Source organism: Thamnophis sirtalis, unplaced genomic scaffold, assembly GCF_051295495.1.
Source record: "Thamnophis sirtalis isolate CommonGarterSnake01/CBP01778 unplaced genomic scaffold, rThaSir2_p1.2 scaffold_7, whole genome shotgun sequence".
NCBI lineage: Eukaryota > Metazoa > Chordata > Lepidosauria > Squamata > Natricidae > Thamnophis > Thamnophis sirtalis.
In genome coordinates, this window is record NW_028261387.1 from 2,189,894 (window position 1) to 2,202,139 (window position 12,246).

The following is a 12,246-nucleotide window of genomic DNA, read 5'->3' on the forward strand; positions in this document are numbered from 1 at the left end:
TATACGCCCCAGGAGGCCAGAAACCCAGGATGTTTCAGCTCATTTTTGCCCCCAAAACAGGCCATTTTAGCCCGTGCTTGGCCTGCAGAGACATTCTGGAGGCAGGGGAGGTGAAAAACGAGCTCATTTTTCACCACCTTCACCTCCTTGAGACAGAAACAAGAGACACAGAGAGAGACAGAAAGACTTGTTGATTGTAAGTTTTTTTGGGGTTGAGAAGAATTGCTGAAAAACTGATTTTCCTGAAGTGGACTCTTAAACAACTGAAAAAAGGATCTAGTAAAAAGAAAAGTGAACCAAAAGAGCAACATGCCTACAAAAACAAATAAAACACCCCCAGGAGCAAAACAAATTAAAGTTTAATTTGTGTGCATGGTTTAATGGACTCTTAAATTGGCCATGCCCACCTAGTCACATGACTTAGCCAGCCCACCCAGCCGGTCTGCTGCCCCCCCAACAGTCTGAGGGGCTATGAATTGGCCCCCTGTTTTAAAAGTTTGAGGACCGTGGAATTAAAAGTATTATTGTCTTAACCATTGTTAGTAAGATTTCATTCCTCTGTTTAGTTAGGTGCTAGGATCTTTCAAGAGAGAAAGGAGAAATGATAACTAAAACTGATTGTGTCTGTCTTCTTTGAACTATTGGGATATGTAGAGTCAGCTGTGGAGATATATTGGCCATGAATGCCAGTTGTCACACATTAATAAGACATAATAAAGTGAAAATGAATTTAGATTCTGGTTCTTCGGTGGCCCTATTGATATCAGCCCCACTACAAAGACCAGACCTTGAAATCAACTCCACAGAATGTCTAAAACTATTTGTATTGAGGTTGAATAGATAGAATCTTTCAAGTCTGGCTGAGCCACTTCTGAATGTTATCTAGATACTGTGGGCCTAAAACTGCTTCTGCCTTGTTGGCTTGGCAACAGAACCTGTATATCTTTTTCAGCGTCATCTTCTAGTCTAGATTAATAACAAATAGTTTTTTTTCATATATATTGTGTAGGGAATTGTATTTACTTTCTGTACAAATATTTTCAGAATTAATGGAGCAATCTCCAGATTCATTAGAAGCTGCTTGGGAGGAAAGAGGAATATTGCAAACAGTTGGGGGCATCAGCTTTGTGTTGTTCTTATTATGGTGCATTTAACAGGATTTATTTAAATGATGCAAAGTAATCGTATCATTTGGTGGCGGTGGTTTGTTCTCCGAGCTTGCTGTTCAGCTTCTGAAGGTTTTGTCACCAGGCTAGATAACATCCTCAGTGGGACTTTTTTCAGTTCTTCACTGCTTTCATTGATCTCAAGTGTCACGTGGGTTGTGTGACCGGCTGGTCAGGCCATGCCACCTGCCATGCGACCAGCTAGTGATTCTGTGTGAGGGTCACCCAGTGAAGAGGTGGTTGGTGCCATCGGTTGATCGCTCGATTTATAGGGTTCCTTTTGAGTTTGCAGGCTGACTCCAAATCGATACGTTTCTTGATAGATCTATTGGTTGAATACCAAGCTTCAATGAATCCATCAAATTTGGAAGCTAGACAGCAAGCTCAGAGAAAAAACTGCCGCCAACGTCTGCCACCTGAGCTACAAATATTTTCTATCATTTTTAAATCATAGCATTTTTTCTCTTCATTTCTACATAAATGTTCTGTGTGACTTTGAAAGCGTATTGGTGTTTCCATGGTATCTGTGTTGTTGGACAGCTGATCTGATTTATTTCTGACTCAACTGTAATATATGTGAAACAATTACAAATTGACAGGTAGGGATTTTGCGGCTCCTTTTCCACATTGGAAGCAAAACTCTCCTCAGCCTTCCTTCAGGTTCCTGAGCTTCAGCTCCTGTAAGCGCAAAGATAATCTGAGGACTTTATAGCTCCTCCTCTGTAGTCCAGGCAAAAGAGTTGAAGTAAAGCTTGTTGTCTATTTTCTCTTCTTTCCCCTTTCTTGTTGTTCTGTATATCGGGGATGAAGGAGTTTTATTGTAGCATAACCTGTCTAACCAAGGGGTTGAGGGGTTGGGGGCGCCGTAACTTGTTATTCCTTGTTCCCAAATGTTCACTTTAGCAAAAATGAATATAATCATAATTTGTCTTCAGATGGAAGGTTTGTGGAATGAAAACAGTGGCAGTGTGAAAGTTTCTATAACCCTTCTTGGATAATCCAAACACCTGAAATGTTTATATTGGGGTTGCTGTATTTTTATAAGCTTTCCGTGTTTGTCCTGTCTATACCTGTTCCATATGCCTAAATTGTTTAAAAGATCTACCCTAATATTGCCTTATATTAGGGGATATCCATAGTGAAGAACAAATAATTTATTTATGCATTATTTATAATGCAACAGTTTTATACACCCCTGTTAGTGCAATTAGTATGGGAGGCACACTTAAGATTGCGTAGGACTTTTCTTCTTAGTCCAGCTAGTTTGAGTGCTACCAGTTAGGACAGCAAAAAAATTTCCTTTAGTAATTTATAACTATTTCTACAGTGTCTTCCTTTGGTAATTTTATTAAGGTGCATATAAACTAAACTAAAACATTTCCCTTTAATTTCAATTAAAGATCTAAGTATATGCGCAAATACTTTCTGAGCAAATGGAATCTTCCTAAAATTGCGGTATATACAGTCATTAAAAAATGAAGACAATAGCATTCTGTGATAAGGAGGGCAATGTCCAGTATACCAAACATGATAACATGATCCACATTTAAGTTTATTATATATTGAGTACCAAATATATGTAATCGGCCAAATTTACATTTTATGCACATCAAATTTAAAAGCTACTAATCTAGTAAGCGATCTATGTCAGAAAGCTGTTTCAAAGATTTAGATCAAGTCATAATACTTAGATGGCTCTTTATTCTTATTTAATCCTGATTATATAAAAAGAGTAAAAGACAAATATTGGCTCAGTTATGTTTGTATATTTAATCCACCCAGCAATAGAGTACTCTAGCAGATAAGATAACTATTACAAATAGATGAAAAAGCACAGATAGAAGAAATAAGGACTATTAAAAAAAAATTACAGTCCCAAATAGTGTTTAGTACTTGAATAGAAACTTCCTGCTTCCATAGTAAACATTTAATTATGTACAGTAAATATTTAATTATTCCATCAAAATGTGAAACCTGACATTTAGGTCAATTTTAAGTAAACATAACAGTTAAAAAACTATAACATCTACTATTAATTCTAAAAGGAAAAACATGTTGAAGGTACATTAAGGGGCCTATCTAAATAAATTAAAATCCTTTATTTATTACATGATATGAGTGCATAAGTACAGAATGCGTGTTGAAAGTTTTGCGTATGGAATACCTGTGTTTCTTCAAAGTGTAATTGGGAGCAATTGCCTGGCAGAAGTGATACCTTGATCATTAAATTACCAGATAGTTACAGGTTACCAAGGAATAAGATGTTATTTCGTTGTATTAATTATATTCAAATATTTTTTGTTGTTTGGGAAATATTGTTATAGTAGTTTTATAACATTTGAGTTTGCTAGCTTTTAAATATTTGTGTCATGTAATCTACCTATGCTACCTATGTCAGGTAATTCTTGGGACCCATACAAGTTTTGTCATTGTGACTAGAATTTTTGCATCTTGAATTCTAATCCACCATTGTGTAAGATTCTTTAATCTCTATTCCGTAGCAGTGAATTATTAAATTGAGCAAAAAGCCGAAACTTATTTGTAATAGAAACCAGTCTTCCATAGCTCCTAACCTTATGGATGTTCTGAATTTTACCACATACCTAATATAGCCTAATAATAGGGGAAATGTAAAATGTAGTTCACGCCTGTGGCTGGAACCCACTCCCAAATGGAATGAATTTACTGACTTGTGAAATAGTGGCAGTTACACAATTTATATGAAGACTGCTTTAACTAGTTATCAGTGAATTGATTCAAATTAGACTAGGTGCATGACAAGACATAATTCCTTCATCTTTAATAACAATTGTTTTATAGATGAGGTAATTCAAATTGCCATATTTCTATTCCGTTTACGAAAGGTATACATATCTTTTTTTTTCCTTTTTGTATCTTTTGGCACTACTGCTAAAGTTGTTATTAAGTGTAACTACAGTATAGGTTATTCTCTGTGTATTGTGCTGCTTTCTGCCCAAAAGCATGTATGCATATTTAATAAAATAAGGTGTGTTAATTGCATTTCTTCACCTTAAAATTCAGTTAATTGGTCATATTTCACATCTGTAATATTTTCATTTTAAGAACTCCTTGAATATTTAAACACATCAAATTTCCATATAATTATTATTCAGCTACCAAAAAAACAGATTAAATTTAGGATCCACCAATGCTCGTGGGTAAAAGGATGTAGTAGGATGAAGAGATAGAAGAAATCTTAAGAAGCTCTAAAGATCTCTTAGTTTTGAGTGGTAAAGGACTGTCAGTTTGTTCCTCTGAGATTCCCATTCTAGATAGGAATATTTCCAGGGATCACATTGTTGGAAGAAAAATCCAGTCCAGTTCCAAGCCAGGAAAGAAACACTGGAAATAAAATGAAGGCAAAAGGAAGTATCTGTTTATTTGGTAGCCAGAAACTAGTGACAGCAGCATGTTTCTGTGGTGGCCGACAAAATGGGGTTGAGAGTAGGTACGTTATACATTCTTTTGGTGCTTTGTGATTGAGATGCCTGTTCCCGTGTAAGAATGTGTCCTTTAATATTTTAATGGCTGTTGCCAGATTCCTATGGGGATATGTAGAGGTCATGATTGACTCTACAGACAAAAGGGGGAATGTATCCTAGGTGTTTGTCCCAGCTAATCTTTTCAGCTTTGGCTTGTCTAATTGTGTTGCTTATTGGGAGTCTCTTTGCTTAGCAATAGATTGGCCCAGTCTTTCTGAATGGATACAAAATCTCCATTCCTCTCCAAGCTTCAGCTTGCATCGGTTCTCCTATGGCAGGAAGACTGGGGCTGTTTTCTGCCTTCCTTAAGATTTTTCTCCTCTTCTTCTTTAGGGGAAATATTCTATCCTGCCTCTTTTAATATTAAGAATAAATAATATTTTAATGTGGGCAGGGGTGGCCTTCCTACAACATAAATGTCCCAGTTACTAAATGGGAACTGAAATAATTGTGGGGGGAAAATACAAGGAGCTATTTTCAACAGAGGAAAACGTCTTATTTGTGTTTTGTCATGCACAATGATATATACTCAATTTTCTTTAAGTGACACCTCTAAGCTAGCTGCCCTTTCCTTTTCCTTTTGCCAACAAGAGTATAAAGCAAATTTCTAAGTATGAACATTTATAATTATTCTAATCTTCTATGTCTTAAAATGTGAATGCAAATCAAATCTATTAACTGCAAAAGAAAGTGTTTTGTATTTTATTTCATTCACACATTTTTGGTAGGATTTGAAATGCGACAAAACTAATATATAACACATTCAAAGGAATGCAGTATAAACAATGGGATATGGTGGGCAAGATACTAAGAAATAGGGCTGTGCAATGTACCAAAACAGGAGCTGTGCAAATTGCACTAACATAAATAAAACACCTACCTTGAAAGAATTATAAGTGTTGTATATTTTATAAATTTGGTATAGCTACTTTAAAATTTGATTTACCTGTATTTCCATGTATATTCAGACAACAATTTTGCAAAATGGGATCCTGGAAAAATGCAACTGCTTGAAGAAAGCCAATTAAAACACTTTTTCAACAGTGTTCAAATATCACTTTTGCAGTTTTCCAGAAAAAAAACATCATCTTAATTTTATTTTATTTATCAACCAAGAAAGGAACAGATGTATGAACTTTCATTTCTAAAACATATCAATTGAATTAAAGATTTTAGTTAAGGCTTTCCATAATTGGCATTGTTTAAAACATTTCCTGTTTCTCCAGTGTTTAAAAACAGCATTTTTATTAACAATTTGTATTTTTTTTCCTTGCCCCAAGCGGTTAGCCAGTTAAGGACCATAGAGTTGGGAACGGTCCCTGGGGATTGCAAGGGCAAATACTATTGGACCTGCTTCTGTTAATAATTCATATTCCTTTCAAGGATATTCCATTAATCTCTTTCATCTAGTCAATTCATTTCATCCAGTATCTTCCTCTTACTCCAGTTACTTCAACCTTGCCAACCATGGCTATTTCTTCTACTTCATCCCCCACTGATACCATATGCCCAAAGTCTGATCTACGGATATTATTTTGAATAATATATACTGACTAGCTCGTTTGCAATGGAATATAAATGAGGAGAAAATGTTGAATCACATTAAATAAGTGACATTTTTCCTCAAACTGAAAAGACAGATTTAATAGAACAAATGTAGTACAAAGTATTCATTTGTAATAAATGTGTCTTCTGTCATGTTAATAATTATATACGGTACTTAAGAATTGTATGTGTATTAAAATCTGTATATATGTAGCTATAAGATCAGGTAGAATTTCTGTTTTATTAATGTCTAGATATTCTGTAGACTTCTTAAAAGCTGTTTAATCTTGTTTGTGCTTCTGAATCCTTGTAAATTGAAACATACCTTAGTATGTTAGCATTGCTCTCGGCAAAGATATCAAATGTGAATACCTGTATAAATGATATGAATATATTGAAGGGCATAAATTTTAATTTAAGTTTTTTGTGCTTGTTTAAATAAAAGGTAATGCCAGATGGAATTTACTTAGGTTGGATCTGATTTGTGTTTTTCTTTGCTTTTCAGCCTACACAATGACAGCTGAAGAGACAGTGAACGTAAAAGAAGCTGAAATAGTCAAACTAATACTGGATTTTTTGAACTCAAGAAAGCTTCATATAAGTATGTTGGCTCTAGAGAAAGAAAGTGGTGTAATTAATGGACTATTCTCAGATGATATGCTTTTCTTAAGGTATAAATTATTACCACATTATTAAATATGCTGCAAAATAGGGTGAATTATTTTTAATCAAGATGCTTTAATCCCTGTCAAACCAAGGGCATTTCCACATGATCCTGTTTCTACTCTCCAGCGTCTTTAAACTATTTCGTACAATCCTCTTCACAGTTTGGGAAACAAATACAGAGAACTGGCAAGGAATGCTGGCGTTTGTCGCTGTTCTTCACTTAGCTGATAAATAGGAGAAAGAAAGAAAAAAATATCATTTTCTTAGTCCATTGCCCAAAATTATTCCCATTTTTAAGAATAAAATTTCTCTCACTCTCTGCAAAAAATAATGAAAGTAATTTTACTTTCCATTTTCCATATGTATTATACATATTGCATTATATGTTTGTGAAAAAATAAATAAAAGCAGGATATAAATGAATGAGTAAATAAAATATGTTTGGTTGCTATAAATCTTTCTGTAGTAAAAATCCAATGGAGAACTATAGGGCTTGCATAATATCATATAACCTATTTTGCAATCAGTCATTATCTCAAATCTTTTAATTATAATTGTAAGTACCTCCGATGACTGAAGTAAGCAATGGAAGTTGGCATGTGTCAAATAATGCTAACAGGTTGGCATCCTTCAGCGGGCTGCTTCACGTGTCTTTGGGAATAGACCTAATGTGAAGTATTTCACACTCCACATAAAAGGGAATAAAAGACCTTGATAAAAGCCCCTATCCACAAGACCAAATTCTTTCCAGAGTTACATTATGGGCTACAGTGCAAAGAGGCTACAAGCAGGTAAAATAACATAATTCAAATTTGGTTTGAAACAATTTTAATAAGATATAATTATATTAAATTTTCTCTTTTGATACATAATGTGTGCAAGTGTATCATTACACTAATTATAATATGTTACAAAAGGGGAGATTTAATTGTCTAAAAATAGCAAAAATATTTTAAGTAATTTTCTTGCCTGCCACCTGCACTTTATAGCATTATAAAATGCAGTTATTTTGGGACTTTTCTTTCTTTTGGGTTTGAAAAAAATAAGGCTAATTTTATTTATTTAAAAAATTTTTATATAGACAGTGATATGCCCTGGTCAGAAATTCTAATACATCATACAATGAAAATTTCACATACAGTTTTATCTTTTCAATTATTTTAGCTGTTGCAATTCTTATCTCTTGGACTGTTCCATCAATTTGCCAAGAATTTATATTGTAATTACATATAAAGAGATGTTTATATCCCTCTTCGCACAGTTTTTGTCCAACATAAAAATATATTTTAGTGAGCTATGTACTTGTTATCCTACAGAATTGAAAAAAAAAAATTCAAACTGTATTAGTATATGCATTGATATTGAAGTATTTTAGACAAATTTGTTAAGTATTGAAAGAGACAAAAATATTTACCATCTGTTCTTGGACCAGTCTGTAGGGCCTCAAAGATTACCTGCTAAAATGAGTATATAGTTTTATTACCATAATTGTTTCCAGAGTATTGTATCCTGAAAGTTGACTGTTATAGTTGCAGGAATGATTTGTTTGTTCCTTAGGTCTTAATTCGTTTTTCCCCCTTTCTTTAAAGACAGTTGATTCTTGACGGCCAGTGGGATGAGGTTCTTCAGTTCATCCAGCCACTAGAGTGCATGGATAAATTTGACAAGAAGAGGTAATCAGTTTTTAATGTTTGTAATACCAGTAACTACACATTATATTATGAAATACGAAACACTTAGAAAAACAGAAAGTCTATACTGATGCCAAGAAGATTGCATGAATATAATCACTGGGAGAATTTTCTTTGTCATAAAATACCACAACTGCAACCCTGTTCATATGATTAATTAATGCTGTAATATCACAAATACAAGGATATTTAACTAACCCTGGCAAATTTTGCTGGTTCAAATCGAATTGAAAAAATGGCCTGCAAGCTGCTTTAAAAGATGAACACTTTGTTTCTGACGTTAGCTTTTTTTTTTTAAGACAAACAATTATTTTTAGTGCTATAAATCTAATTGTCTGGGATCATGAGACCATCTGCTGGCAAGTATTGATAGGTTTCTTTTTTCCAAAAAATAACCTCTCCATTGTGCATAACAAAATTTGGAACTGCTGTACAAAATAATAATAATGAAAGGAAATAGATGCAAGAGTGCCCATACAAATTGGTTTATTTTGTTTTGAGATCCCCTTGCACTCACAGAGTTCATACTTCTTAAAAATTAATTGTAGAACTTATTCAATGTATTCAGATGTAGTGTATTTTTCTTTGACTGCCTATCAGTTGAACTAATAACAGTTAACCTTTCTTTATGTAAATAGAAATAAAATAACAGTTAAGTAACTTGTCATTGCTGTAGTCTGAAAATTGTAAGGCAACAACTGTTCAATTTTTTTCACTTTTTTCCCCAAAATTTCAGAAAATTAATCTAAATGCTTTTTATATTAAAATCCATAGAAACTTCTGTTACTTCCTACTTAATTTGCATTTCTATTTTTTTCTACAGATTTCGTTACATCATACTGAAGCAGAAATTTTTAGAAGCCTTATGTGTAAATAATGCAATGTCTTCAGAGGATGAGCCTCATCACGTAAGCTCTGAGACTTATATATAACATCCTCATAGTAGAACATAAGAATCATTAATACTTCTTGATTTTTAGTAGTAGCAAATTCAGTCTTAACTTACCACATAATGACATCTATTGTTAAGCAAAAGCTAAGTTCCACTTAATACAATGATCCTCAGACACCATTTCATCAGAAAGATTGAATGTTGTCATGTTAAGCAAGCTATCATGCTGAATTCCCTCAAGTTGGGCTAGAGCCAAGGTGGCGCAGTGGTTAAATGCAGCACTGCAGGCTACTGCTAGATCAGCAGTTCAGTGGTTCAAATCTCACCGGCTCAGGGTTGACTCAGCCTTCCATCCTTCCGAGGTGGGTAAAATGAGGACCCAGATTGTTGGGGGCAATATGCTGACTCTCTGTAAACCGCTTAGAGAGGCCTGAAAGGCCTATGAAGCGGTATATAAGTCTACTGCTATTGCTATTGCTAAGAAAACCTTGCTGATAATAATATCTTCTTTTAGACTCTTATTTAAACATCCCCGTGTACTGCAATAAGAGAGACGGTGATTTATAATAGGTCCTTTTCATTCATGAGACTCTTACTCTGAAACGTTCTCCCCAGAGAAGCTTCAGTGACATGAAATCTGATGTCTTTTCCCCCCCTAGTTAAATTCCTTTATTTGCCTGAGTTTTTTGAGGTGTGATTTTAATGTGACACGGAAGATTGGAAATGTTTCCATTTCTTATTTATCAGTGAATTTGGTGGTTGTTCCTTAAATTTGACTGAGTATTATTATCATTATAGTTAATCACACAGTCTGAATTCAGACAGGATTTGGCATTTTTGTCCATCTATCAAGTTCTTTCCAAGGACGTGGGATAGGTAGTTGTGGAGGTTTAATGGTGTTAGAGGTATCACAGGATGTAAGCTATTCCATTCCAATTTTGTTTGTTTAGCATATGGCGATGTTACATTAGCCAAGAGACTATATATAATTACAGAATAGTTATTTGGCTGCCGTAAGACACTTAATTCATTTGGTTCATTCATGGGGTACCACAGGGGGCAGGCCAACTTCACACAAGGCTGTTGCAAGTAAAGCTGCCTTTTGCAATTGACTAGATTGGGACTAGATGGTGTTCAAGTGGTGCTTGAACTGCACCCAAGGTGCCTATTGCTATTGATAACTTTGTTTCTTGTTATTAATTGGATTTGTGGACAACCATCTATGAGACATGTGGGCTGACTGAAAAAAAGTAATGCTCTTTTGCATAATAGCAATAGCACTTAGACTTATACACTGCTTCATAGTGCTTTACAGCCCTCTCTAAGCGGTTTACAGAGTCAACATATCCCCCCCCCCCCCAACAACAATCTGGCTCCTCATTTTACCCACCTCGGAAGGATGGAAGGCTGAGTCAACCTACTAAAAAAGTAGTCCAGTTTTAATATCAGACATATAAAGTATGTCTATAAAAAGTTGCTTTAAACGTGGTCTAAAAATGTATATGAGAAAGAAATACCACGAGATTTCATACAAAAATAATATGCACTTCATTGTATTGTTGTGGTCAAGAAATACCTTCAGCAGAGAAAATGAATTGCAGCTATGTTTAATTGCATTGTGATAAACTGACTTTTTTCCCTTAAATAAACAAAAATGTTTTTCCCCCCCGCAGTTGGAATTTACAATGCAGGAAGCTGTGCAGTGCCTACATGCGCTAGAAGAATATTGTCCTTGTAAAGAGGATTATAGCAAACTGTGTTTACTACTCACATTGCCTCGTCTGACTAACCATGCAGAATTCAAGGACTGGAACCCCAGCACCGCACGAGTTCACTGTTTTGAAGAGGCTTGTGTCATGGTGGCAGAGTTTATTCCTGCTGATAGAAAACTAAGTGAGGCTGGATTTAAAGCAAGCAATAATCGCTTATTTCAGCTTCTGATGAAGGGGCTGTTATACGAATGTTGTGTTGAGTTCTGTCAGAGTAAAGCAACGGGAGAGGAAATTACAGAGAGTGAAGTGTTACTCGGAATTGACCTTTTATGCGGGAATGGATGTGATGATTTGGACCTTAGTTTGCTATCGTGGCTTCAGAATCTTCCCTCTACGGTTTTCTCTTGTGCGTTTGAACAAAAAATGCTTAACATTCACGTCGACAAACTTTTAAAGCCTACAAAAGCTGCCTACGCTGATCTTTTGACACCCCTCATCAGCAAACTTTCTCCTTATCCGTCCTCACCCATGAGGCGGCCCCAATCCGCTGATGCTTACATGACCCGTTCCTTAAATCCTGCATTGGATGGACTCTCCTGTGGGTTAACGGGTCATGATAAACGTATCACAGATCTTGGGACAAAAACATCATCTATGTCTCACTCCTTTGCTAACTTCCATTATCCAGGAGTACAGAACCTTACTCGTAGTTTAATGTTGGAAACTACAGATTGCCACAGCATTTGTGAAGAATCACCTGAACGGTAAGTGGTCCTCAATTTTAGATATTTATGCAAAGAAACTTGAAGTTTTTTTTCAGTATAATATAAATATTAAAACTTCTTTTTCACTACAAGATTGTATACATGTTTAATAACTGTAATAGGAGACAGTGCATAGTGATCAGTAATTTAGTGATTGAATAATTGTTTAATTAGTAAGCATTATCAGTGCACAGGAAGGTTTGCAGTTTAGCAATAGCAATAGTACTTAGGTTTGTATACCGCTTCATAGTGCTTTACAGCCCTTTCTAAGCGGTTTATAGAGTCAGCATATTGCCCCCAACAATCT

The 12,246-nt window shown here is 35.0% G+C and overlaps 1 protein-coding gene across 3 annotated transcripts in view; it reads left to right on the forward strand.

Annotated features, from left to right (window-relative positions):
* The window catches only part of WDR47 (WD repeat domain 47), a 39,326-nt gene that overhangs the window by 4,960 nt on the left and 22,120 nt on the right, over window positions 1–12,246 (forward strand). For all 3 annotated transcript variants that reach the window (XM_087719197.1, XM_087719196.1, XM_087719198.1), the window contains 4 exons: window positions 6,720–6,885; window positions 8,470–8,553; window positions 9,395–9,479; window positions 11,137–11,939. In XM_087719197.1, the coding sequence (XP_087575323.1) occupies window positions 6,728–6,885; window positions 8,470–8,553; window positions 9,395–9,479; window positions 11,137–11,939 (1,130 nt within the window). In that variant the 5' untranslated portion in view covers window positions 6,720–6,727. The remainder of the gene's footprint in view (window positions 1–6,719; window positions 6,886–8,469; window positions 8,554–9,394; window positions 9,480–11,136; window positions 11,940–12,246) is intronic.